The sequence below is a fragment of the Corapipo altera genome, unplaced genomic scaffold (assembly GCF_003945725.1).
Source record: "Corapipo altera isolate COAL_440 unplaced genomic scaffold, ASM394572v1 2c, whole genome shotgun sequence".
Lineage (NCBI taxonomy): Eukaryota > Metazoa > Chordata > Aves > Passeriformes > Pipridae > Corapipo > Corapipo altera.
The window spans coordinates 3,196,193-3,223,253 of record NW_020884923.1 but is presented as its reverse complement, the minus strand read 5'-3'; the positions used below and the strand labels follow the sequence as shown (position 1 = coordinate 3,223,253).

Sequence of the window (27,061 nt, the reverse complement as noted above, 5' to 3'; positions counted from 1 at the left end):
CAATGGCTTTAATGTGGATTATGAAGTCCTTAAATACACAAAGCTGCAAAACAGGAGGGAATAGGCTGTTCCCCTTTTCCACAGGTCAGAAGATAAGAGATAGAGGAATTACAGCAACTGGTATGTAATTTAGATAAAAGATTATAAAAGGTGTTTGAAGCCCTGAAGCAGACTGCCTGAGGGGATTTTGGAATCTCCATCACTTTTCATTTTTAAAATCTGTCAGAGTGACTTAGTTATAACTCGTCCCTTCGGGTAGAGAGCACTTGGGTGATGTCTTAGGTACCTCACAGACATAAGTATTATTATACAAGATGAATGCTAACACATTCCTACGACCCTTTGCACCCAGACGTACTGCTAAGTCTTCTATCAGTTTGTCTTCAAAATAGTGTTCTTCTGTTTCAATCCAAGATTTATCATAGCCTTGAAGAAAGAGATTGACGGCTCGGTGCCTAGAAAGGGACATTTAAAACAAAAGCTGTAAACTTTTAAAGAGAAGACTTGGTCAATATGAGTTTCATTTAGCTTGAAGTACTGTCCAATCATTAAAACTCTAATTTAAAAACAAAACGAAATTTCTATGGTCGTTCATTCCAAAGAATAAGTTTACATTAAAATGTTCTATTTAAAACTTGTCCCATTAACTTCTAAAACTGATACTAAAACATAGTCATAATGACTTAGGAACAAATAATAAATAGAATTTTAAAGACATTCAAACATAATAAATAAATAAAATAAATTACCACATTAGTGGGGTTTATTTTTAATATATTATTTTAATTTAAATATTAAGATAACAGCAATAGATAACTTTGGATTGTGCTCCAATAATTGCATTTTTTAATGTTCAGCATTAGACTTGACTATCTAAAATGACAAACCAATTTTTTTCCAAACTCCATGAAATTAAGTGGATGATGAGGCTAGGCAAAAGAGGGTAAGCCACTGATGGGTCTTTTTGTTGTTTATTTGTTTCTTGAGGACTCAATCCAAAATGGAATGTCTGATGACCAATTCCCCATGAAGAATTTTATTGATCCTCTAAATCTTTTTAAACAAATCCCAGTACCATATACTGAGAATGAAGAAGTATAATTAAAATATAGAGGAATGCTAGTTATTTGCAGGTGACCTACTTGTTAAAGTAACAACAGCTACAGATGGATATATCTTTGTTCTATTCTCAACTGTCATGGCAGCTCCATTTTAAGGTAGTATGATTCTCATGCCCTAGTGCATCTTGAGACAGACTTCAAGATTCATCCTACTAACTATGGTAATGACAACAACATGCATAATTTCCGGAAAAAATAGAATTTTACTATGTTGAAAAGATCAGATATAAGTGTTCTGAAAATTATTTCTAGAAACTGCACTAAATAAAAATAATTTTTTCTGAATGTCCATTCCTTCCAGAATCTCAGGATTCTGAAACTTCCTTGACTAGACATCCCATTCTCTATTGAACAAGAAAGAAGAGGAAAAGGAGCCACAGGAAAAGGTGTGAAATGCCTAGTGTAATTCCTGTCTAATAAAATGCTCTTCCCAAAAGTGTACAATAAATAAACAAACAAGTTTTCAGATAAATAGTGTCCATTTATTTGCTGCATACGGAACATCTAGCATCTAATAATGAAGTTAACTCTGTACTTCCTGAGCTATACAATGACTTAGGAGGAAATTTATCTCCCAAGATGATATTACAGTGACACCAATGTCAGTTTCTGCATTTATGTCCTCTGAAAGGTACCTGCTTTTCAGAAAAGAAAACATACTAAGAGGAACAGCTGGAATAACATCAGGAGGAGAGAATCAGAAATTTAAAATTATATTTTTTGTTATTCTTTTCAGAAGATAGAAGGAAGTAATTAGATCTAATAAAACTAAGTAATATACAAACTATATTATCACCCAGTTTATCTACTGGTTTAGATTTTTTTCCTTTTGATCTTGTCAAATAGTACAGTATAAACATTAGTGCATTTGTGAAAGAACAATATAGCTCTTACCTTGGCAGGTTATACAGTGGTGCCATTCTAAAGCAGGCAACTACTGCTCTTTTCCTCTGTTTAGACAACAGCTTATGCCACACTGCTTTTTTGGACCGCTGAGGATGCTCAACCTGTTACGTAAAATAAACAGGGAAAAATAAATGATATGGCAATATCCCTACTGTCTGGACATAATAATATTAGTAAAAATGTGAGTTAACAGATAAATTAAGTAGAAAGGTAACAGAAGAATAATAGATTAGGAAAAGTGTTCTAGGCAGAGTTCAAGCAGTCAACCAAGTTGTAGAATCAGAATTTAGGAAATAAAGCAAAAATATTCCTTTCCTGGTATGATACAGATATCCTCCTTTTTTACTTCTTTTTACTTCTTCTATGTTTTGGATAGAATACTATAATCAATAAGGCTGTGTCTCAGGAAACCTTCACTTTTAATACAAAGAATATTCACTCATTCTATCTTTTATATGTAACTTTTTGCATATGTACAGGTAAATTGTACACCTTCACATTGCCTCATACAATATTTTTAAGGAATTGTGCTAAATACAAGTCATCTTTTATTTCTAATGTTTACCATGATCAGCTACAATGGAAACAAATTAACTTTAAAAAAGAGAAAAAAGCACAAAGACTTACGACTAAACCTCTTTCATGAATCAGCACAGCTAGAATGTACATGAAAAACTCCAAAACACTTCAGCTACATTTCATAAACCTACAGATCTATCTTAAGATATATCTTTCTGCATTGTGGCTCTACAGTAGCATGCAATGAAATTGGCTGTGCTCCATCTTTAACTTTTGCTCTTTTAGTTTCTTTTCTTCCACCTTTAATCCTTGTTTCCATCAGAAGAAAATTACTACTGTGGTGTTGAAGAGTATCTGCATATATCAATATATAGCCTGACTAGATAACTGGCAGCCATGATCACAGGCTATGCTATCACTCCTTTTCCACAACCTATTTACAGTTTTTGTGATTTATTTCACAGGTCTTCCAAAGAGATTATATAATTTGATTTAACCTACACAGTTTTTGTAGAGTTAAGGAGGGGATTACTTTTGTTGGGGGTTGTTTGTTTGTTTGGGAAGGGGGGTTGTTTCTTTTACAGACAACTATGCTAGTGGAATAATAGCTCCTCTGTGTTCCAACATTGTCAAAGAAGTCAATAGAAGTTAACATTTGTACCTTGAAAGACTTAATGATTCTCTCTTGTAACCAAGTTAGGTATTATATTTAAAATACATAGTGATGATTCTGATGTTTATGTAGACTTGATATTCACTCCAAATTTGGTTATCCAGTTTAGTGAAATACAGAAAAATCTCATAGTTAAACAATAAACATTTAATTAAACAGACAAAATACTACCAAGCATTCAGTGATATAGACAATTATACTTGTAAGAATAAATGGTGACAATCTGAAATAAGCTCCTTCAAAAAGTTAAAATAGAAATGAAAAATATTTGTTAAGAGAAAGAACAAAAAAGTGCTCACTGCAAACTTATTTACAGTCACAAAACAAAGTCAGTACTAATAATTTAGAAGTCAGACAAATCCAAATGTGAAAGTTAGGTAATTAGTAATATCTTCATAAACAGTTATAAACCCTTCTATACTTTCCCAAAAGAAATAGCCTCGGCCTACACAAGCAGATTTCTGAAAATAATAAAAACAAAGAAGTTAGCTGTGCATGGAAAGAAAATACAAAATAATACTGACAATTGCCAGTTGCAATAAGGAAAGCATTCAGAGAATGTATATATGGAAACAGAGGATTTGCATACAGAGAGCAAAGGATTACTCAAGACATCATAAAAATAGATGCAGGGCTCACATATTCATTATTTTTAAAAACACCGAATTACCCGTTTCATTAACAAAAACACCTGAGCATTTTGGCCTACAGAAGGTAAGTAAAGCTGAGGCGCTAAATGTTTAAACAAATAGGTGTAAGGTAGCAAAAAAAAAAGCAGAAAGCATTTACTTGACAAGTCATTGTTTAAGTCTGCTCAGAAGGACTGATCTTAAATGTTGATCAGATATTACAATGGGAATCCATCCTGTTCTGTACTACTGCTGGATTATATATGCTGTCAGACTGATCCTATGACAGAACACGCAAAAGACAGGTAACATACCTTGGGTTTCACTCACTTGAAGAATTTCTCCAAACTACACAATCTTAATCGATTTATATACATGATAGTAAAGCTAAAATGCCAGAAATCAAGATTGGTATATGCTGTTTGAACTCAAAGACAAGTTGAATTATGCAGCTCTGTATATGCAAATCAGTTCTTTCGGCTCAGTTAACTTTGATAAAACCAGTGTAAAAGACAAGACCTTTTGCCTCCCCCCCATTTCTAGCTTTCCTCTATTTTTCCTTCCTCAGAGCAACCCTATATCTTTTCAAATCAGCACCTATTCTCCTGTCTCTCTCTGTCTCTCTTTAGTTGGCAAACCACGATTGACATGTGTTTACTTCCATCTTCTATCACTTTTTGCTCGCTCCACAAGTATTCCGCAACAGATAGAATTTACTGACTCCTCTTTATCCTCTTCTACCAAACTGTGTAAGGCTGTTGAACTTGAAGCAAGTCCATACCAAGGCCAGCAAAGTATATTAAGAAGGGTTGTGTGATGCAACAGACAACGCAATATTCACATCAACACACTTCCTGCAGAGCACATTCACATATCTCTCAGGTTCCTACTTGACTGAATCAGTGATATCATCATGATATGTAAGCTTCCTGACATCAGATCTGAAAACTTGTGTCAAGCTTCTAAGCGAAATCAACTGATCTAGTCTATAGTGTGCAACCATCAGTTGCATCCTCAAATCCATCAATCCTCAAACCCATCAACAGCCTCCACGTTAATGTCCTGTTTCTTCAGAACATTTTAAAAAGGAAACCCTGGAAAACACAGAAGTCAAAATAAGTAACAATTAAGTAAGTTAAATGGCAAGACTAATTTATGAAGTAGTCTTTGACCACTGAGATGTATCAGTATAGGAGACTTGTTATTTCAAATTTTAAAGAACGATGGTAGCGGGAAGAGGACACAAAATAAAACACAGAATTATTTAAATGAAACTTACTATAGTTCCGGTCACATGGCAAGTCCATATATTAATGAAAAAAATATTAAATAAAGCTCTGTACCAGATTCTGAAACAACTTAAAGATCCTGCCAGAACTTTCCCAGAAAAAAAACAATTCCTCCAACCTGCTTCTACTCTCTTTTGAATGCAGCAAGGAATATATGAGTTGGCCTTGTTGGTCAAACAAATTACTGTTGGAGCTGCTGCAAACACACTGTGTGATCAATATGACCATAATATTTGATTAGAAAACACAAGACTAAGCATGTAAGCAGTAGCCATCAAAATAAAGAAAAAATAACATAACATTAAATACAGCAGGTGAAAGTATAAATAAAAGGGTAAATATTTTTATTCAGAAGCAATGGAATTGGTAAAATGTGTCTAACCTGTTCCAGGTGAAACAGTACATTAGCTATATCAAGGACCCTTTCCACAGTCTTCTCTGGATCTGAGCAATCTTCAGTCCTGTTTGGTAAATCTTTGTAAAGTGCCATCTGCCACCTAATGGCGGGATCCTCAAGCTGCAGGAGAAAGATTTCACATGTCACCAAGTCAAAACGTTCCAAACATAGGTTCAGTTTAATTAGTATAGAAACTGCAGCAAAGGTCAACTGAAGCACTTTATATGGCTAACCCACACTTTTACATGGCAAACTCATAAAGTATCCACTACGCTGTCTGTGAGAACAAAACTAAAGACTCATTTGTGCAGCATTTTTAGGAGTTTCCATAAAATGTTTTGGGTTGGACGGAACCTTAAAGACCACCTAGTTCCAACCCCTCTGCCATGGGCAAGGACACCTTCCATGAGACCAGATTGCTCAAAGCCCTGTCCAACCTGACCTTGAACACTTCCAGGGATGATGCATCCACAGTTTCTGTGGACAACCTGTTCCAGAGAACTAAAATGCTAATAATCATACAATTAGCAAATGTTCATGGAACAAAAAATAGCACTGGCATCAGCAATGAATATGCTATTTGAGAAAAGTAATGAATATGAAGTGGACAGGCATAACTTAGTACATTGACTTCCCCATTATTAAACCAATTGAAATTGTTGCTCTACTAGTTGGGATTACTTAATTTTCAGTCATGGAAATTAGTAGCATTACTATTATTTATGTCTATTTTTTAATTTTTAATCCATTGCTAGAAAATCCTAATTTTACCAGTTACCAGCTAAAAAATGACAAGTTAATTTAGGAAAAATTAATTCAAGATGCATTTGCTTATTAGCCTACAAATTATAAAGAAGTGTAAAAATCAATTTTTTTAAAAAATTTTTCTTCTTACATTTCATTTTTTTCTATTTTACTGACCTTTAATTCTCGGTTTTACAATTAATGATCTCTTTTTTGGTTTATTTTGTCTCCCCAGACCCACTAATCAATGGTGATGCAACACAGCTTGCAACCATTTACCGTGCCAGGGACAATGACGACAAATGCAATGCCTAACCCATTTTACTGAGATCTGTGGCCAGTGATCATTCCTGATAATACAGTTAATGTTTAAGTCACATTGGCCTGGATGCCTAGAGCAGTTAGGGGCCTAAATACTACAGATTCAAGTAAGCCTTGAACTAAACACTTACTTATCTAGAAAATCTTTGTGGATCCAGATTTCAATTTGTGCCTAAGATGAGACAATAATGCTACTTCACCTCCACAACACATCTTAAGATACACAGTTTACTCAAGTTCCAGGAATTATTATAAACTTACACAGTCGTTCAATAATAGCTTATTACAACCTAGAAAGCCACGATTGGCAGGCATTTCTTCCACCTTTCGGCTTTTCCATTTCTTAACAACTGCCACATCCACAGTCTTTGCGTGAGCATTTGACTGGATCATCATGAATGGATAGTCCACAAAAGACTTTTTAATCACAGGTGGAGATGTCTTTTGATCTGAGGACTCCTCACATTCTATCAAGGTACAGCTTTTTTGTATAGGTAGTTTTTTAAGGGTATGAGTAGTTGACATTTCAAGGTGTGAATTAGAATGGCTGGAAGAAGATTTTGGTGACTTGAGCTTCATCCATGTCAAAATGAATGCAAGTTTCGTCATCAATTTCTTGAAATAAAAGGCTCAGTACTGAGTAACAGCATGCAGGCATGCAAGGAAAGGAAAGACAGAAACAGGGTGAAGACAAATGTAGACAAAGGTAGACAAATGCATGAAATAGACGCCACAACATTAATAGCCTAAAGATTCAGAAGGATGATTCTCAAACAATGCATTTTTCCAAAGAGAAATCAAGATTAATTGAATTTTAGCTCTAACATAAATGACAGAACACGGTGTCTGTGAGAAGCAGGTGGTTAACAGAAAACACCACTTGAAGAATGAATATTGTTATGACTGGAACAACACCAGCCTTTCGAAAAATGGTATTTTTCCTATGCTTTGAAAGCCACTTTACACAAACACCATTTCACACGTAAGTTACATAACATAAGTTACACACTAATGCACAGCATTAAATAGTAATTTAACTTTATAAGACCATTTGGCCTACATTCCTTTTATGTCTAACTCAATCAGACAACAAAGGAGTAGTGTATGCAGAGAGCAAGACAGCATAATTTTCCTTAACAAGAAACATCATATTTGACTGTACCTGACACGTACTTGAGTCAGTCACAGCAATGACTGAATGCTAATGACATCAGAGAATTATGGAATACATTATATTGTACTTTGTACATAACTACTGAATTTAACTTTATGCATTAAAGTAATTAAGATACATGCTTAGGTTTTATGTGAACTCGAGAATGTACCAGTGATAAATGATTCATTTTTTCTGTAGTTGCATTGACTACTTTTCACACACAGGACAAAATCAGAGCTTTTCAAAGCTACTAAAGAGATGTGTAAATAGCTATAAAATCAAGACAGCTACAACAGCTGTTTAGTTTTGTTATCTATTTATATGGTTCTCTCTCAGATTTCCATCTTCCATGGGAAAATCTAAATTCACTTACAGCTGGATTAGCTAAGATTACTTCCTCCTTAAATATCAAGGTCCTGTGAAATTTCATCAATTTAAAAAATTTAAAAGCACTTTTATTCTCATGTGGTATAAACAGAGGAGGTGATATGTTGCCTAATAATAGTAAACTTTTAATGGAAGCACAGGAAGTTTCTGAAGACAAAGCACAGGTCAAAGTGTTAAGATGTAACATTCCTTCCAGGCAACAAAGCAGTAACAGACAGAAATTTCTTAACAGCAATATGTAACACTGAAGAAACTAAATAGAAACTGAAGTAGTTAAAACAGGAAGAAAAGGGCTAAATAGCAACATGAAATGCCAGGCAAGACTTAAAATTACATGGCTCACAAAATGACAATATAGACATACCAAAAATAACAGAACAGAAATATCTATCTTTGTCATTAAGAAAACACTATTGAAGTTTATACACAAAATCACCTCACATTTAATGTTTCTATGTTCACGGCATGCACATTGCTTACATTAAGATCTTCAGAAATGCTCTTTTCTTCCTAGTACTTTGCCTGTGTGTTTTCTTCTGCTTCCCAGTATATAACAATATTTGCTATATAAGGATAAGTATTTCAAGCTTTTGCTTTCAGTGGTAAACTTTTCTATGTGCAATCCCTATAATTTAGAGCTATTGAATTTTTATTTGCAGTATTTTATGAAAAATGCTAATTGTTAGCCTTGCAAATGATGCATGTTCTTGTGAGCTCCCAGAAACCCCACCTCCACATAATCTTGCTTGACATGGTAGTGATACATGGAAAACATGATGGGAGAAGATTAATCTTCACATATTATTCAGGAACAACCATCCTAGTACCAGCTCATTTAAAAAATTTATTAATGCCATGCATTGATTGCAGTGGAATCTAGAATTCTGGATGATTCTTAAATACTCTTCAATAAAAATGCACCAGATTTTCAACTCACATGTTTATTCTCTTGTGACCTTTTTATGAGCACAGGAAGTACTACTTAGTTTTTTCTTGAGGTGAAAAAAACATAGGGTATGGGAAAAGGTAAAGGACAATCCTAAATAAATAGGTACAATTCCATCTTCCTTCAACAGAGGAGAGGTGTAATTTTATTACACTTTTATTATACTTCCATATTCTGGCTTCTTTGTCATTATTTGAAGCATTAATAAAACAATTCAACTACACTGGCCATTTCAGGACTTTTTCCCTAGGGCTATTCATCTGGTACTAACTGGAATTCATTAAGAAAAGTTGATTTTTTTTTCCCCAAAATACTTTCTTTTCCCTAGGCTGAAAACCAGGAAAAAAACTTTGGAAACTAGAGGTTTTTCACTTTACAGATTATGCCAGAGCTTCCTTTTCCTTTACACTTCAAATTGAAACTAAGTAACTCTGAGCATTTTGCAGATTTTATCTCAGATAATAGTAGGTGGAGTGCTAGATGTTGCTTCCATCTCCAGTTTCCTGTTAATGGTGTGCATAGCTAGGGATTTGAAGGTCCACATGTTATAATACATCAAAAACGTACGATTTAGCAATTGACATGAACAAGCTACTTGACAGAAGAGAAAAAGAGACTACAAGTTATCCTAATGAACCAAGGTAGGATGTCATTTTATGGCACTAACACATGAATTCGAAGGAAGAAAAACCACATTTAAAAAATGCATATAGATTACCTTGCCCTGAAGGTGAAGATTACTGCGGATGACATCTCGTACTTCATCTTCAGTATCTTTCTGCCAACAGATTACAAATCATATAAATTAGGAATAGAAGGTAATTAGGAAAAGTTATGATTCATTAAATGTCAGTCTTGGGTTTCATTGGATGATGAATGAAACTGACAATGTGGAAGACTGAGGAAAATCTCAGAGACAAATCTTTTTGAATCAGGCCAGAACTAGCTACATCCAAGCTTGCAGTAACAAATTCTGGATGGCATCATACACATTTGATCACAGTAACACACTAAATGCAAGTCTGAATTAAAATTACTAGTATACATATAACCAAAGTTTCACCAAATAAAACCAAAAACACAAACCCAGCCTTCTCTGATTTGATTTCTGTTTCTTTTGGAAATCTTTTATCCTGTATAACACTCAATTCAGCTCTCCAAAGGTCAGAAAGTGTATAAAGCGTATAAAGGGTGTATAAAGTATCACAGCCTGAGAGAGGACTATATTCCAAATTACAATCACACTATTGCACTGTGATTTTATACCCAGAAGAATCACTTTTAAATTAGTCTACCCCTACAAAAACTCTTGCATTCACATGAGAGTGACCAAAAGGAATTAGTTATGATATTGGGCATAGAAGTTAGGAAACATCTAGTCCCTAATTTTATTTCCAAATTCAAGCTTCATAAAATATAACAAACTCAAGTTAACATTAAAAATTAAGAGAGAATAATTTTTAATTTAATAATGTCATCTTTATTCATATACTGATCATTTAGAAAATAAGTATGTCCAAACTGAAATGTTTTAAGCCATGAGAACTACGTGCAGATAACTATTTACCATTATTACCTATTGTGCCTTTATATTACAGAATTATAGTCTTGTTTCTCTGTGTCACACTGTAAGATGAATACAGGGTGAAATATTCAAATAATTTCCCTAGTAAAATATTTCTACCTTTTGCAAGTGCAAAAAGAGCACCTACCATGCTAAATCGATTTTTGGCCAGTGCAATTAGCTCTTGGTCTCCAGGAGCACAAATGTTTAGGCCGATGGGCAGTAATCTCTTCAGTGCTGCCACAATGAGCGAGGTCTGCATAGAATACCGGTCACCTTTTCGCTTCATCTTCTTCCTCTCCTGGTCAGAAACTGCTGCCTGCAGATAAACGCCAAGATGAAAAAAAAAATCTAATATTAAATAAAAGAATTGTACTAGCAACTTTGTACTTGTCTCTGGTTTGAAAATCTCCTTATCACCTGTACAGGTGCAACTATATCTAATGGAACTGCCATTATTTCACTGCCAATATTTTGCACGTATACCTGTAAGGTCCACTGTGTTTCTCAAATGACTATGTTTTGAATCTCAACCCAGGGTTTTCATCAGATCTTGTTACAAAATCCACTAACAAACAAAACCTTCTCAAACAAACACCACCAAAAAACCCAAACCCCGCAAAAAAACAAATTCACTAAAAAAAAATACCAAGAATACAAAAAAAGGCGTTTCTCTGGAGTCTTCCGCTCTTCTTCCCCTTTGCAACAAGAAAAATACAAAGAACTTTACACTACCTTAGACATCTTAGATTTGGTGTCACTGATAAGGAAAGACATGTTGTTGATTTCATTTTGTACCACAAAGTTCTGTTCTTCCCTTTTGAAATTCTGGAAATATACAGATCTCAGTTAGAAGCATTTATACAAGGAATCTATCTAAACATGTCTTAAATAAAAATTTAAATTAACTGAAAGTCTGTAAAATCCATAAGATAAGAACAGTAAAAATTAACAAATGATCAATAATTTCCTTGAATCTCACATTTATTTACATGGCATAGCTAAGGTGGTTGTATGTTTGGGGTTTTTTTCCATGTTAGAGAGAAGGAAATGTTTCTCTAGCTATTAAACAGACATGATAAAAGTCTCACTCCTCCTCCATATTCAAAATAAAAATATTGTCTGGAATTTTCCTTACCAGTAAATATTCATTTAATTTTTGCCCCATTATAAATTTCCACTATATTCAGATACATAAGAAAATTTTTAAATAAAAGACTGAACTTGTGAATACACAAGTAATTTGATGATCCAGTATCTACTGTATAAAACCAGTTTTTGTGAACAGTGGTGTTTATATTAAATCTTACAGTTAAATTCAGGTACAAGTACAGAATTCAAAACGAATCTTGTTTCCCAAACTTGAAAGAATTGAAGCTATGGTAAAAAAAGAAATTTAGTATAGCCAACAGTCCATACAGAGACCTAATGCCTGAAAGTATTTAGTCTCTTTTGCTTTTTTAATTCTTTGTGTTCCAGTATTCACTGCATCATGTGCCTGATTATGTCTGGTTATAAAAAGGCTATAGGGTCAAAAGAACTGAAAAGAAAAAAAAAAATAAGGACTCAAAATAATGAGCTTAATATATTAAATATAAAAAAAAATTAAAAACCCCCAAACAAACAGAAAACCCACAACAACAAAAAAAAAGTAGAATCTCTAAATAAAATATCTACAATTAGTGTTACCATGCTACAAAATACCTATCAACTCTCATAGCTACTCTGCCATTTCAAAAGTGTCAGAAATGTGAAAGTCATTATTAATACCTTCTCATCTGCAGTTTCAATTATGTCATTAAACGTGTTTTACAAACATATTTGATCTACTTGTTTAAAAACCTCATTAAAACAAGTATTTATCAAGGAATTACTTACATGAGACTTTGACCAGTAAATGAAGACCTCAGCCACCATGCGGAACAACTCTTCCGCTTCAGGGTTTGGCTCCTTCAGCCATTTTGCCCTAAAATTTGGTTAAAAGGTGAAAATGCGGATGATTCTCACTGTCTTTATGCTTTGAAATCAGTTTACAACATTTTACAAGGATACATGTCAACAAAACCAAGCATGCATGTTTTTAATCCTTTCTGGTACCAGTGGCTTTTTGTTATTCTATTTCAAAACCCTTAAAATCCTTCTACATTAATCCTAGGTCTAATCCAATACATTTTGATTGCAATTGTTTTGTTTTGTTTTGTTTTCTTATGAAAGAGATCCCAGCTCCTTCTAAAAGTCACAAAGCATTAGCTTGAGCAGTTTCAAGATTGTCAGACTGAGTAAAAGCCACTTTAATTCAGTGCTAGGTATATCAAAGGATATGAAATTGTATCAATAAACAGGAAGGTTTTATGAGTTTCATTGACCTATTCCTCTCCACATACCTGTTATAGTCCACAAATCTAATCAACAAAGGGTAGAAGGCATAGAGGTCCCGTGCCAAAGTGGTGAACTCATCTAGGATGAGCAGTTCAGACTCCGACATGTCACCTCTGCCTTCTGCTCTTAGATGTTCTTCATCCGATACAACCACTGCTGCCTTTTTCTTTAATTTATCCATCAGTGGAAGGAAGTGTGTCTTTAAGAGTTGTGGTTTCGCTTTACTTATGATGGGCTGGGAAAACACTATTTAAGGCAATGAACATTATAATATATACCTTGCCACAACATATAAATAAAAACTTTTACCTTTTCCCACTTTCTTGAATCTCATTTCTAGGCTACAAAGCAAAATCCTGCCCCCATTGAAATCAGCAGAAGTTTTGCCCAGAATTAAACGTGGTCAGGATTTCACAAAGTCAATTCAGTTTGTCACTATGAGAGCTAACTAAGCTTGCAAGATAATAAAACTTGAAATACCTCCTTACTGGTATTCTGTCAGCATGATATTTGTCTACATAGCAATGTAGAAGTTGTTTAATGGTATGTGTGGGTGGATACACGTATAGATAGTTACATAATGCACACACAGGTTTTCTCAGCCACTGGCCACCCTTTTGAACGTTTTTTTTTAACTTGTGCGAAGTGGAACTCAAAAGCATTCCCTGGTTATTTGAAAAACCTAAGGAAACAGCCTGCCTGTATTTCTTATGCACATTAGGAAGGCTTGTATGTAGACACAAATGAGACAACCATTCATTTCAGACTCATTAGCACAAGCTTTTGCAAATCTACTCATAAGAACAAATATGTAAATTAGCACTGGGCCCATTAGTGCAAAACCATTTGTAATATATTGATTAAATTACAAAGAATTTGTCAGTTAGCACCTATCCTTAGACTACATTACATTACTAACCCTCAAAAGACTAGGAATTCAGAGCACTACGATGAATGAAATTACTATTATAGCAAGTACTGGAAAGTCATAATAAAGTCTAATTGAAAAATCGAATCCACACCACTGAAGTGACTTTTCCTCAGGGATTGTAACACTGAGAAATAAAGTGGTTTTAAATAAATTTTAAGGTGTTATCACAATGACGTTAATGTAAGGATTACTAAAATCACACGAACATTTCTAGATTTTACTGTAATGGATATGTTAGATATACACCTTCACAACCACATTTTAAGGATCCAGCACTCACATAGAATAGCAAAGAACTGTATAATGCCTGCAAAGGGAAACTTGCTACATAATGAAAATGAGCTAAATAACTATAAGTCCTTGAATTCAGTATACTGCAAAATGCATGTGTATATTCTGGGGGAAAAGAAATAGTCTAATGTACTTCTTATATTACTTATTAAGAGATTAAAACATATTGCTTTTTCTTTATACTTAATATTTCCGGTTCATCAAGATTTTTCATGGTTTAAAAATGTAAAAATATGAGTCTTCTACTTCAGTTTTAACACAGTAAATACAGAGTAATTCAGGGTGTGCGTGTGTATATATACATTCTGAATACACACACGTTTGCTTGCTTAATTATTTATTTTTGCATCTTACCTGCTAATCTCTTCATCCAGGCTCCTTCATCAATACCAAGATTGTTATAGATGATTTTCAATATGTTACCCAACAGAGTGTTCATGTGCTCTGACGTCAAGGCTGTGCAACACATTTCAGCCTTGTCAGGATTGTTCTCTGGTCCATGCTCCCACCAGTGTGACATGTAACTACATAGCATAGGCAGTATTACTTCCATGATATGTGGCATTTGTGTGTAACGGATACCAGATTCTGCCAGTTCCACGATTTCTTCCATTAACTTCACCAAGGAAGGAATATTTGGGCAAACCTCTTCTACACTAGTAGGTAAATTGAGAACTATTGAAAAAAAAATTCCAAAAATCAATAAACTATGTTATAGAAGGAAAGTAATTTTTTTTTTGCTATTCAATACAATTTTTGTTTTCTATTTACATTTACAGTCTTCTGATCCAAAGGAAGAAACCCAAACACAACAATAAAAAACCACATCATTTCATACACTTGAGGAATAAACTGTTTATATGAAAATTCCCATAATTAAAATAATTCCTACATGAAAGTTTTAATAATGTAAATATTATGGAATGAATTTGGAGAAACCAGATGTGCTTTTCTATATTCAAAATAAAACTTAAATTTCAAAATTTTTTCCAATATAAGCTTTGCAGTTGAGGAAAGAAATTGATACAACAAAATATCTCTCAACAACACATCAGATGAGACCTGGAATGCTAATAGAAGAAAAAAAAACCATTGCCTGTCATAATGAATTGAGTAGATCCAAGAAATTGATTATAGAGGTGAATGTCTCATTGTAAATGTATACTTTTGAAGTTATTTCAATTATTAGTTCTTTCCTCTGAAAAGGCACTGCAGTTGCCTTTATTTTGGAGGCAGTTTATTTCATCTACAAATAAATATCTGTAAGCAAAACTACTAGTTCTGTCCAACATCCTTATATATATATCCTTATATACTAGCTCTGTCCAACACATACAATGACATACACAGATATCTATAAATCAAAAATTTAGCATGCAATTGGTAAATATAAATGTCTGTACCAATATAGCCTAAGGCTAGTCTTTTTTGAAAAACATCATCTTCTCCACATAGACCCAATACATTTTACATGGACATCACAGAGTCTCTTTAAGATTAACGTAATTTTTGAAAAAAAATTCAATTTTCTGTTAAAAAAATAATTGAAAATACAGCGGATTGTCCTTCTAGGTGTAGTAAAATAGCTAGAATATATATGACAAGAATGCATAGCTGTTGCTATTTTCAAGTTAAGATACTATAGCTCATTGGAGAACAAATCTGGTATGACCCCTTTTTTAAAAAAATAAAGGTGAAGTTATAAAATGGATGTCATTATAAACTGTCATCTTATACAAACATACTGTCATGTATCTGTATCTGTCATATAATTCACACTCAGTATATATGCAGAGCTTGTACACTGCTACTGCAACTTCTATTTATTGCAGGAACAGGTTTGCATATTCTACAATCATGTTACACCATAAGAAACATCAAGAGTAGAATAAAAAGGTATGTGCAAAATAAACATACGTAATATTACTGGAAAGTATCTGTACTGTCTTGTATGTCAAACAAAATAAAAAAACAATTTACATACTACCCTGCAATGTATTTACTTTATAAGGGCCTAATATGTAATTAATACAGCAAAGGTATTTTTCTTCAGTTGCAAGTATTTATATTTTAGGGACCCAATATTGTGTGCATAAACTGAGGAACCAAAGTTACTGATAAGAATACATAAGTTTATCATCAGATACATAAAAACTGAGATACTTAAATTGTGCAAAGTCTCTTAATTAAATTGATTCCAAAGTGGTATTTTGAGAATGGTATCTCAAAATTAAATCGGTAACCTTAGGAACATAAAATATTCAGTTTTACCAGACCTATTACTGGTTTAGGAAAGAAATACAGACGAGATATTACAAGAAAATTCTTGCACTATAAAATGTATTCAAAAATACATGTATTAAGGAAAGAAACATTTATAGTAAAATAGTGCTTTCATAACCATTATGTGAGTTTCTGGAAATACCTGCTCTGTCTCTCGCATTCTTGGTATTGTAGATTGAGTAGATATTATGTTTGTTCAAATGAGTTTCCAGAAAAGCCACTGGAAAGGCACCTGAGAAAGCAGCCAAGCATTCTCCTAGTGCTGATCGTTGTCTGTGAATTAAGAAACACCAGTAAGTATACACACCTTTGATCACAGAATCACAGAATGGGCAAGGCTGGAAGGGACCACCAGTGGAGTCATCTGGTCATTGGTGCTTGACTACACCTTGGGGTTTTATTTTAAGATGAACACATTTCAAAGAGATAAGCCACTACATTATTAGGATCATCAACACAAGGACAGGTAAGAGAAACTGAAGTCTAGCAACCCTCTGCTAATATATGAATGAAATGTTAAGACATAAAACGTCATTAGCTTACAGAAAATGAGAAATATGCAGGGAAAAACCAAAGTAATTTTAACAATGTCTTCTGTTCTATTACTTTCCTCTTAGCTTTACTGACTTTTATAATCCCTACCATTAAAACAATGCAAACAGATAGAACACGAGACCAAAAACATGTATCATTTCATTTGAGTGATATTTCCTCTTCCTGAGAAATAGTGACAATCACTTTCATGCTTGGTCTAGTATGAAAGTTCTTCAGCAAGTAAAACTGCTTCTAATGATCAATAACTGAAAGTTTTTCACAAAAACATTGCTTTAATGTCTTCAAATATATAACAAGATTTATTTGATAATCAAAATTCCTTCAGTGTGTCAAAATTTTAAAAAGCCTGTGTCTAGTAAGAAATAAGTGAGCCCCTGTCACTTCACTTGGGTCAATTAAAACTATTCTTTTTGATTTCCAATTCAATTGATCAGATTTTAGAGAGGTGAGATATTCCTAGCTGACGCTGAGTCACACAGGTGGCACATAGCCAAGAGAATTTGAATCCAGGAGAATCATGAAAGGCCTCAAGAATGATTTTGTGATTTAAAAAGATTCATCTTCAGTCTATAGTTTACCTCATTTTTGGAGATTTTATTCTTTCTAGATCTAACTCATTAAACTTTATATTTAAATCTAATTTCATTCCCATTGTTATTTATACTGTTTGCTTCTTCTTCCTTTTTTTTCCTTTTCATTAAGTCTTCATAAGCAAATCATACATCCATCACATACACCTAAAAAGAGCATGCTATATGCTTTTCAACTGCAATAATGGTTGTAGACAACCACATACAAAAATATTCACACTGAAATATTTTGTCTTAAAAACAAATCCCATATAATTTATTTGCCAAATAGCAAACTAAGTTAATTTTATCTCCTTAATGAAATTAAGGAGACCTGTTTTTCCTCAGATGTGTAATTTTTAACTTAAGTATTGGTCCCAACCTTTCTTCATAATGTTTCCTATGATGCGGCCACCAAGTAAGCAAGGGTATGTCATTGGGCTGCTCTGGAGTTATGCACAGGTGGATTTGCTAAAGAGTATGACTTCCTAAACAGTGAACTTCCTAGATTACTGCTACCAATATATGAAATGTATAAATGCTGTTTAGCCTTCCTTCCGAACAGTTCTAGTCACTATAGTTCAACTATTCAGTTTTAAGAACTGAATTATCTAAGTATCTCTATTTTTTGGCCTAACATGGCTTACACAGACCAAATGTAACTTGAAGGGGGGTTAACAGATACACAGATGCATAAAAAAGCAATTATAAAGCCTCATTTCCCTGGGTAACTGAGTTAGAAAAGAAATAGTGTTGTACAACTGACAAATTAAATTTAATTTAGGGTAATAAGAAAGAAATATACAACAAAATTAAACACTATAGAAGGAAGAATCATAACAATTGCTGAGCTGAATGACAGAATTTTGCAATGCCTCAATTGACCCTCAAATAGGCCTTATTTGTTATAATGTCAGATAATTTTTTTACTTTTGTTTTAATTTAAAAATATATTTTGACAATATAATGGAATATTTTTAGTGTATTATAATAAATGCAACTGCATTCCACTTAAAATCTGAGCACCATTTTTTCTCTCATGATATCTTTGCAACAACAATCTCTTCCTATACTCATTTCTGAACTGCAAATTCATGATGCTAAATATAAACACAAATATTAAAACCAGAAGAACACTTTTCCTTCTTACCGCTCTACATAGATACTCTTGCTAGTTCCCAGAGCGTATAAACTGGCCAATATTCTATAACAGGAGACCTGAACATCTTCCACTAAAGAAAAGAAGAAAATGCTATTTATAAAGAGATTTTTTTTTGCAATTTCCCTAGAATTAAAATACATTTCCTTCTACAATAACTGAATTAATAACATTAAGATGTCAAAGGCAATCCACAGAAATCACTCACTAAACACAGAAAGTCTTTGGACCACTGAGTGCTATAGTTTTCACTCAAAACTTCCATTCACTTCAATATCATGTTAACAGCTAAGACAGTAAACGTATTTCACCAGTGCATTAACTTTCTGAAATTAAGGCATACCAACTCTTTACATGTGACACCTTTACAAATAGAACACCACTGTACAAAAGAAAGGAAATCCAGTGAAACAAATACCTAAGTATTTTAATCAGAGTTTATACTTTTTTAAATTTAGGCACAGATACTAGCTAATAGCATGTACTTTGTTTACATTTTACACTGACAAAGGATTAAAAATATAATCCTTTAGTCCTTATGAATACTTCATCAAAGGATGTTTTAAAATTATCAAATATTTCAGCCACAAAAATGTCAGAATAATCTTAATATCTATTTGAAAAAATGCTTTTCTAGTGTACTCTGCAGTAATAGAGTAACAGAGTAAGTACCATCAAGAAGGACAACACTCCCATTCTTGCCATAGATATCTTTCCTAGTATCTCCTACACTGCTCATATTATTGCCCAATATGCAGTGAAATATTGTGAGTAAAACAGGATAAGACTTCATGGGCTGGGAGAGCCTACAAGACATTGTATCAAAGGTACATGGCTTGGCCCTTTACTGTACCATGATTTCAGTTCAGATCATCTTGGAGTTGAGTGTTTTTACATAATAATAGTAACCTCAGGTACACCTTCGTACATGCTACTCCCATAGAGTACTCTGTACCTAGTACTTCTAGGTATAAGTGCCAAGTCAAGATGCTTGTACAAATAAGATAATCTTATTCTTAACAAGATGCAAAGAGAAGTTGTGTGCAAGAAAAAATAACCTTTTCATCTATGCTCTAGATAAAAGAAATAGGCATAACTTAAATAATTTATTCTTTCTCAGTTTATGAATTCTAAATTGGGTGTTTTACACCAGTGTGATGCACGTAGAATAGCTGATAAGTGATAAAGTATACAGAGCTAATTATTAAGTTTTAAAACACGGAATACAAGAGATCAAAAACTATACAAGGTATGAACCCGCTGATGTCTGAAACACTAGTTTATGATGAACAAGAGAAGTATGTGAACTCCACAAATACTTTTTCTGCACACCATCACAGTCTCCATAATTTTACTGAAATAATTTAATGAGAAAAGAGGATGTTTATATGTCATGACATTCAAATCCATCAATACAACTGCAAACTTTCAAAGAGTTCTTTTAAGGCCATACTTTTTACAGACTCTAAAAAGAGAAAAAATATAACTTGATATTCTTTTCCACCAGATCCTTTTCATGCATTTTCATAACTGAGTTAGCTTTACAGAGCAGAACTGCCTCCTTTAGTGCAGTCTGGACAGCAAAATTTCTGTGAGTTCCTAAAATATATAAAACTGAACCTTTATGTGCAGACTGCAAAGTCTGCAAAATGTTGTCTTGCAGATACCGTGTTGGGGAAAACACAATATGCTGTATTCAGAATCTCTACAAAAACCCCATATACAGGGTCTCATAAACATTCCCTTCTCTGGTGCCTGAATTCTTCAGGAGCTTCTTCCACTTCTCCCGTTTCCTTAGAATTTAAGATGCACCCTGCTAACTGAAACTGAGTCAAAGTGCATGTATCATCATACATGTATAACATCATTCTTGTAGTATAACCTTATTTATAGATAGAGAAAAAGCAAATTGCACAAAATGACTTCTCACAGAAGAAGAAAGTCATGTTAAATCTATAGTAAAGTTATAAACAAAATCAATCTTTCTTTCTAATCACAGCCACATCTGCTTTAATAATTTACCTGATGTCCACTAAAACCTGCAGACTGTTTTTGGTTGATTACAGCAAATTTTTTATTAAACCTATAATAATTCTGTCAAAATGACATAGGATTTGTCCTTCTCTAACAGAAATGAGAGTCTAGTAACTCTTACTACATGATATGACCAATATTTTAGTGGCATGGCCCTTCTACATACATACATGATAATATAATGCATGATACATACATATCAAATCTTCCCCAAACTGGTGCTGTCCAATATGCTCAAATAATGAAGATAGCACTGGCAGGAGAGCAACTGTGGTATAATTAATGATTTGTGTAACTCCTTTTGGCTGATTTCTGCTGTGTGTAAACTGGCCTTGCTTAAGATTTTCCATTGTTTTCTCCAAATCCTCAGCAGCATTGTCCAAAAATGCTCTCAATGCCATCCTAACAGATTCCAGACCAGTTTTCATCACAGTCCTGTTTATAGCATGCAAAAAGAATGAAAAAGAATATTCTATTAGACAAGCATGGAATAAAGTTTAGTCTCGGATGATATGAAATAGATAACAGAGATCTGAAGAAAAATCTTTCATCTTTTAATATTGTAAAATTTTCTCAAAGCAGAATAACTTACTGAAAACAAGTTTCATAGGTATCCTGCAGAACACAAGGATACTTTATTTGGCTTTCTGCTGAGAAAATGAAGTCCTTTAAAATTTATAAATTTATTCATTTAATTTCAGAGGGGAAAAAAAAACACCTAACAAAACCAAGAATGAGTAAGTCTGAAATTTCTGACTCTAGAAAGAAAAGAACTATCTCAAGCTAGAAATCAAGAAGTTTTCCCAACCATGACAATCATATTTCTATCTCCAAAATAAAGACATCAAAAAGGAATGAGTAAAAATAACCACATCTGTTTAAAAATATAAATAAATAAATAAATAAATAAATGCATTGATTACATAACTCTAGTACCATAATCCAAAGACATAATTCAGGAGAATTATTACCTTATTTGTTTTAACTAGTTCAATTACAGAAATCCTTTGTTTAAAGAAAGTGAAACCCAGATTATGTTCTTTTCTAAATTTAGTATTAGTCTAGTTTTTCTCTTTGGTTGTTCATTTTAAAGAGTAAATATATATAGTTTCAATGGCAATCTCTTCAAACTTACATGTTACTCCCATGAATTCCCTAATCCCTATCTAGAGCTATTTTTACATCTCTACCAAGAGCTAACTTAGTGACCTCCACCTGTATCTGTATTCCATCTATACAATTGCATAGAGCATGGACAATTTAAGACCAAAAATCCAAGATATTGCAACATAAAGGATTACCATGCAGTATCTGAACCATATTAGTGACCATGATCCTGACTACTGCATAGCAAATGGAAAGTAAAACTTGTCCATTTAAACCACTGCAAATATACTGAGAAAAAGAGCTATCTGTGTGTTATACAGTCAATTTCTGAGACTAAATGCAAAGTGAAAAAAGTTACCTTGAAATTTCCATGGAGATAGTTTAAACTACCATATTTTGCTTCACAGCTGCAAAGATCTAAAAATCAACTATCAGCACAGATGGTTGAAAGTATAGTAAACAGAAAGCAACACAATACCCTCCAATATATCAAGGTTTTCTCATCTATAAACCTAACAACAGGTTAGGCAGCTCAATTTAACTTAAAAGTAACACTGAAATCTATGTAAAGCGTCTGGGTTGTTTTGTTTTTTTTTTTTCAAATAAGAACCTGAATTAATTTTGCAAAGACATTCTGTGAGACAGATTTATTGAACTTCGTGTCCATTTAACTCCTGAATTTTTTGATTAAACAGTGTAAGCAAAATACTAAAATATAATTTTACTGCGGTTTTAAGAAAGTCACATGATTAAAACAAGATGAATTAATAGCCAGCAGTTTCTGGAAACCATTGATCCATACCAAAGTTGAAAGTGTAACCTACAAATAGCATCCTGTCAAAGCCTAGTAACTAACCTACTTCACAAGGGGAATTCTTTTCAGCGTGGTAATTCCTTGAGTGTTGAAATTCAGTAGCCTTATATAGATAGCACAAATCTGACTGCACGTTATACTCTTTATTCTTGATTTTCTTTGTACTTTAGAAAATATAATCAGTATTACCTTGCATCCAAAGTCTGGCCCAGTATGTGAAGACAGTTGACTATTGATGTGGCATCATTTCCTAAAAAGAGGCAAAAATGAACCACCAATTAAGCTGAGCATAGTGTGTAGCGTATCGATACTCTGCTAACTGTATCTTTGCATTTAATGAAAGAATAAATGACATAGCAGAAGAGCACCTGAACTTCTGCATAATTTTAACATTCAAGTGAAAAAACATGCATGTTTTGTCTTAGCGTTGTTTACACAAATGCAGTAACCAGAGCCAGTAAAGCATCTCTCATCAAATAGCTGAGGCAGTCAAAATGGAAGCACTAAAATGTGGGGTTAATTAGAGTTACAGTGTATTGTCTGGTTTTCATTTGATTTCTATAAATTTTGCTTCAATTAGTTCAAGTTTATCTGGACATTTATCTTCCTCCTCTCAGTAACAAAAAACTGTTAATTTTCAAAAGTTGCTATTGCAGGAAGAGAACATTTATATAAAATGTCATAATAGAAGTTAGTTCCCTGGTGTTACCTATAGGCTGCAGCCATTTATAGCTTGATTAGATGTGGTTCACATGAGTAACGGCCTCTGACATAATACACATATTCCATAATATTTTCCATTATTTTTTCATACTTACGTATGTAAAAATAGGACTTACGCACAACATGCCTTGTATGCATATATATCCCAAAATGTTGCCTTGTACAAGCCTCTTTCCTCTAAGTTCACTTTTTAAATACAGGACACATGTAGGCTACAAAAATCTGAACCACAGCTTACCTAATACTTTTTTTTTTTTTTAATGAAATTCTGCAAAAATAGAACTGCCTTTTCTTGTATCTCTTTATATTTAAATTTTCTCAATTAATGAAAAAAGTAGAAACTAATTGAAGGTTTAAGACATATTTCTGTAAATACTGTGATCTGCGTACAGTGATACAGTACACTATACTTCTGACTGGTGGTTATTTCACTTAAAAATACAAGCAAACATACAACTAAAATTAGTAACTCAGTGAAATAAGAGATTTAAAGATATAAATTGCAAGGAAGGTGTAAGAGGTTTGTTGTAGCACTGAGAAACTGTTCTATCCTGCCAATATTAGGAGATATTGCCATGGTGTTCATCCACAGCAGATTAAACAAAACCGAACCACAACTTCCGCGGCTGCCCCTAGTCAGGCTCCACCCCTTTTTCACTGGCACTTGTGATCAATACAAGGAGCAGATAAGAAAACTGAGGTGACCTAAAACAATCCTACCAAAAACACCACTCCCAAGGACTTTTTTTGTCAGATCCATTTTTTTTTCCTTATTATTTTGCTGCTCTGGTGATATCAATGCCAGTGTTGATGCAGAGAGTGCAAGATTGTGCTAATGACAGCAGGTATGAACGGAATACTCAAAGCAAACTGGACTTGGATTATGGATTAGACTGTCATAGAATCATAGAATGGTTTGGGTTGGAAGGGACATGACAGATTATCCAGTTCCAACCTCCCGATCAGGGGGGCCAGGGACATCTTCCACTAGACCAGGTTGCTGAAAGGTCCATCCAACCCCGTCTTGAATATGTGCAGGGATGAGGCAGCCACAAATTCTCAGCAACCTGCTCCAGAATAGAATTCCTTACTAGAGATTTAAACCAAATTGAATCAAACTACTCATATAAATGTGCTTTTTAAGTGGAGAGAACATAAATTAAAATGCTCAATTCACCAGAATTATTCACTAAAATCTTTCAATTTCAGCCAGTAATAATAATGAAAATAAGTCATTACAGTCTTCCTGATGCACAGCTACAACTCTCAAACAGTAAACTACTGGGGTCAAAATCTACTTTCACAGTGTAAGAAATAATGCTTCCATGTTGAATTACAATTCCATAATCTAAATGACAGTCTTAGATATCGAATGTGATTAACTAATTAAGTTCCCTCTGGAAGACTCGCATACTTAATTTCCCATTTTATCAAGACTTCTATATACAGCTTAAGCTACATGACTTTCACTAATGATTTTCATAAAGGCAGCTGTATATTCAGAAGTACCATTCAAATTCAGTTATAAAAATACCTACATATCCAAACTATATAGCATTTTGTTATTTGTTATAGCAAACTCCCCACTATCCATAAAAGGTGAAACTCTTGCTCACTGAAGATGCCTCCAAAATGCACAAATAACTTTCTAGGCCCCAGCTGTACTCAGGGGCATCCTTATGAGCATTTTCCCCTCTTCTACAGAGTCCTTGTCTTTGCTGGAGTAAGTGCAATTCTGTTGATCAGGTTTTCGAACATGATGCAACTCACTGTCAAGGTAAGGCAAACTCTAAGGTGACTTATGAATTGAGTTAGTAGGTCCACAGTAAACAACTCAACCATGGTCCACAACCTTATGGTGATCTTGTCATAATTAACAGAAAAACCGCAGCACTGGCATAAAGATTTTCTATTCTGTTAGTTACTGCAATATAGGAAAAGAGTTAAAAACCAAACTGTAGCCATAGGGAATAGTCATTTGATCCTATCTGACTTATCTCCTACCACTCGAACCTAGCCAAACAACAGGAAATAAGAAAGCTGAGATGTAGAGTGGAAAAGATTTTTTCTTTAGTACTGAAGAAAGTTACGTTGACTTGGATTTTTTTATTTCAACTGTGACTCATTTTAGAAAAAAAAAGTCTGAAAGTCAAATGCACACAATAACAAAAAAGATTTACAAAATTTTAATAGTATACCTGAGCTATTTCATTCTTTGAAGAAGCAACCTAGGGTATAAACTTATGCGTACGCTTGTGACATATTCCGCCTTTCAGAAAAAGCTGCAACAATGCCACACAGCTGCAGACATAACTCCATTCCTCCTATGATCTTTTCGCTTTACATATCCCAAAATAACTTCTGATCTTTCTTCTCAGTTTAATAGTTTTCATAACAGTCTATAAACTTTTTAAACACCACACTGCTGGAGCAAGTTCCTTCCCTTCAAATTGAATGAAATATGCAGGAATTGAGTTAGATGCATGTTACCTTAATCAAATTCTAATTCACTAGAAATTACACATTTAGGTATGTTCGTGGATGCTGAAGTTTGCACTGCATCCATCATAGAAGCTATGTATGCATAGGATGTACTATTTCAACTCTCAACTCATGGCTTAAGAAAAAATTGCAAAGTAAATGACTTCAATTAAGTGATTTTCACATGGCATAAGACAAACACAGAGCTCCTGCTAAAGTCACATAATATCAGAAAGATATTACACATGCGTATGTAGAGTCAAGCAGATCTGGGAATATTCAAGAATTCCACAGAACATAACTAAGCATTTCAGCCCACTTCAAATTTTCCTTAATGACTTTCCAATACAAATGTGCAGTTCGGTGATGTTTTTCCCAAATGATTTAGGATAAAATAATGAATTATTAATTATAAGTTATTCAGCAAAATTCTTTGGTAGGATAATGAAATCCAGATATTAGTTAAGACCCACGGAAAACTAAACAAAACCCCCCACACTGATAACTACAAAAACTTTTTATTCCCTCTAATAAATTTTGTGATCTACCAATCTAAATGATTAGTGGTCTGTGTAGACCATGCATTTCTGCCATGCAGCATGCAACAAAGCAGCACGTAACACAATGCAAAAATGGCAAAGAAAACCAAGTGATGGCCATGCTAGTATTTGTCAAGGGTCTCCTTACCAAACAGTGAAATCCTATGCCTGACAAGAACTCCAAGTTTGCAGAACAGGCTGAAGACAAAAGAAAAACAAAAGAGAAGAGAAGAGAAGGGAGAGGGAAAAAAATAAGGGGGGGGGGGGGGGGGGGGGGGGGAGAAGAAAGAAAAAATAACAGCTGATATATGAGCAGGAAAAGCAACATGATGTCACGCAGAAAGAATCAACTGTCTGAGCAGAATGTGGGACAGAGTACTAAAGAAAGAGTTTTTAAGTGCATATCTTTAACAAACATGGTTAAATAAGCACATATTATAATTAAAGAAACAAAAAAAAAATTAAAAGCAAAGCTTTTAATGTAAAAGCGTCCCATAAAATAACCCACAAAGAAATAATCATCAAAGTTTTAAGAAGTAAAATG

At 33.7% G+C, this 27,061-nt stretch overlaps 1 protein-coding gene across 8 annotated transcripts in view; it reads right to left on the bottom strand.

Moving 5' to 3' along the window:
• The window catches only part of RYR2 (ryanodine receptor 2), a 381,847-nt gene that overhangs the window by 61,967 nt on the left and 292,819 nt on the right, over positions 1–27,061 (bottom strand). For all 8 annotated transcript variants that reach the window (XM_027657258.1, XM_027657254.1, XM_027657259.1 and 5 more), the window contains 14 exons: positions 26,666–26,715; positions 22,964–23,024; positions 21,050–21,288; positions 18,811–18,892; positions 16,679–16,809; positions 14,608–14,928; positions 13,037–13,277; positions 12,531–12,618; positions 11,388–11,480; positions 10,801–10,971; positions 9,807–9,866; positions 5,520–5,654; positions 2,016–2,128; positions 359–455 (listed from right to left, as the gene is read on the bottom strand). In XM_027657258.1, the coding sequence (XP_027513059.1) occupies positions 359–455; positions 2,016–2,128; positions 5,520–5,654; positions 9,807–9,866; positions 10,801–10,971; positions 11,388–11,480; positions 12,531–12,618; positions 13,037–13,277; positions 14,608–14,928; positions 16,679–16,809; positions 18,811–18,892; positions 21,050–21,288; positions 22,964–23,024; positions 26,666–26,715 (1,882 nt within the window). The remainder of the gene's footprint in view (positions 1–358; positions 456–2,015; positions 2,129–5,519; positions 5,655–9,806; positions 9,867–10,800; positions 10,972–11,387; positions 11,481–12,530; positions 12,619–13,036; positions 13,278–14,607; positions 14,929–16,678; positions 16,810–18,810; positions 18,893–21,049; positions 21,289–22,963; positions 23,025–26,665; positions 26,716–27,061) is intronic.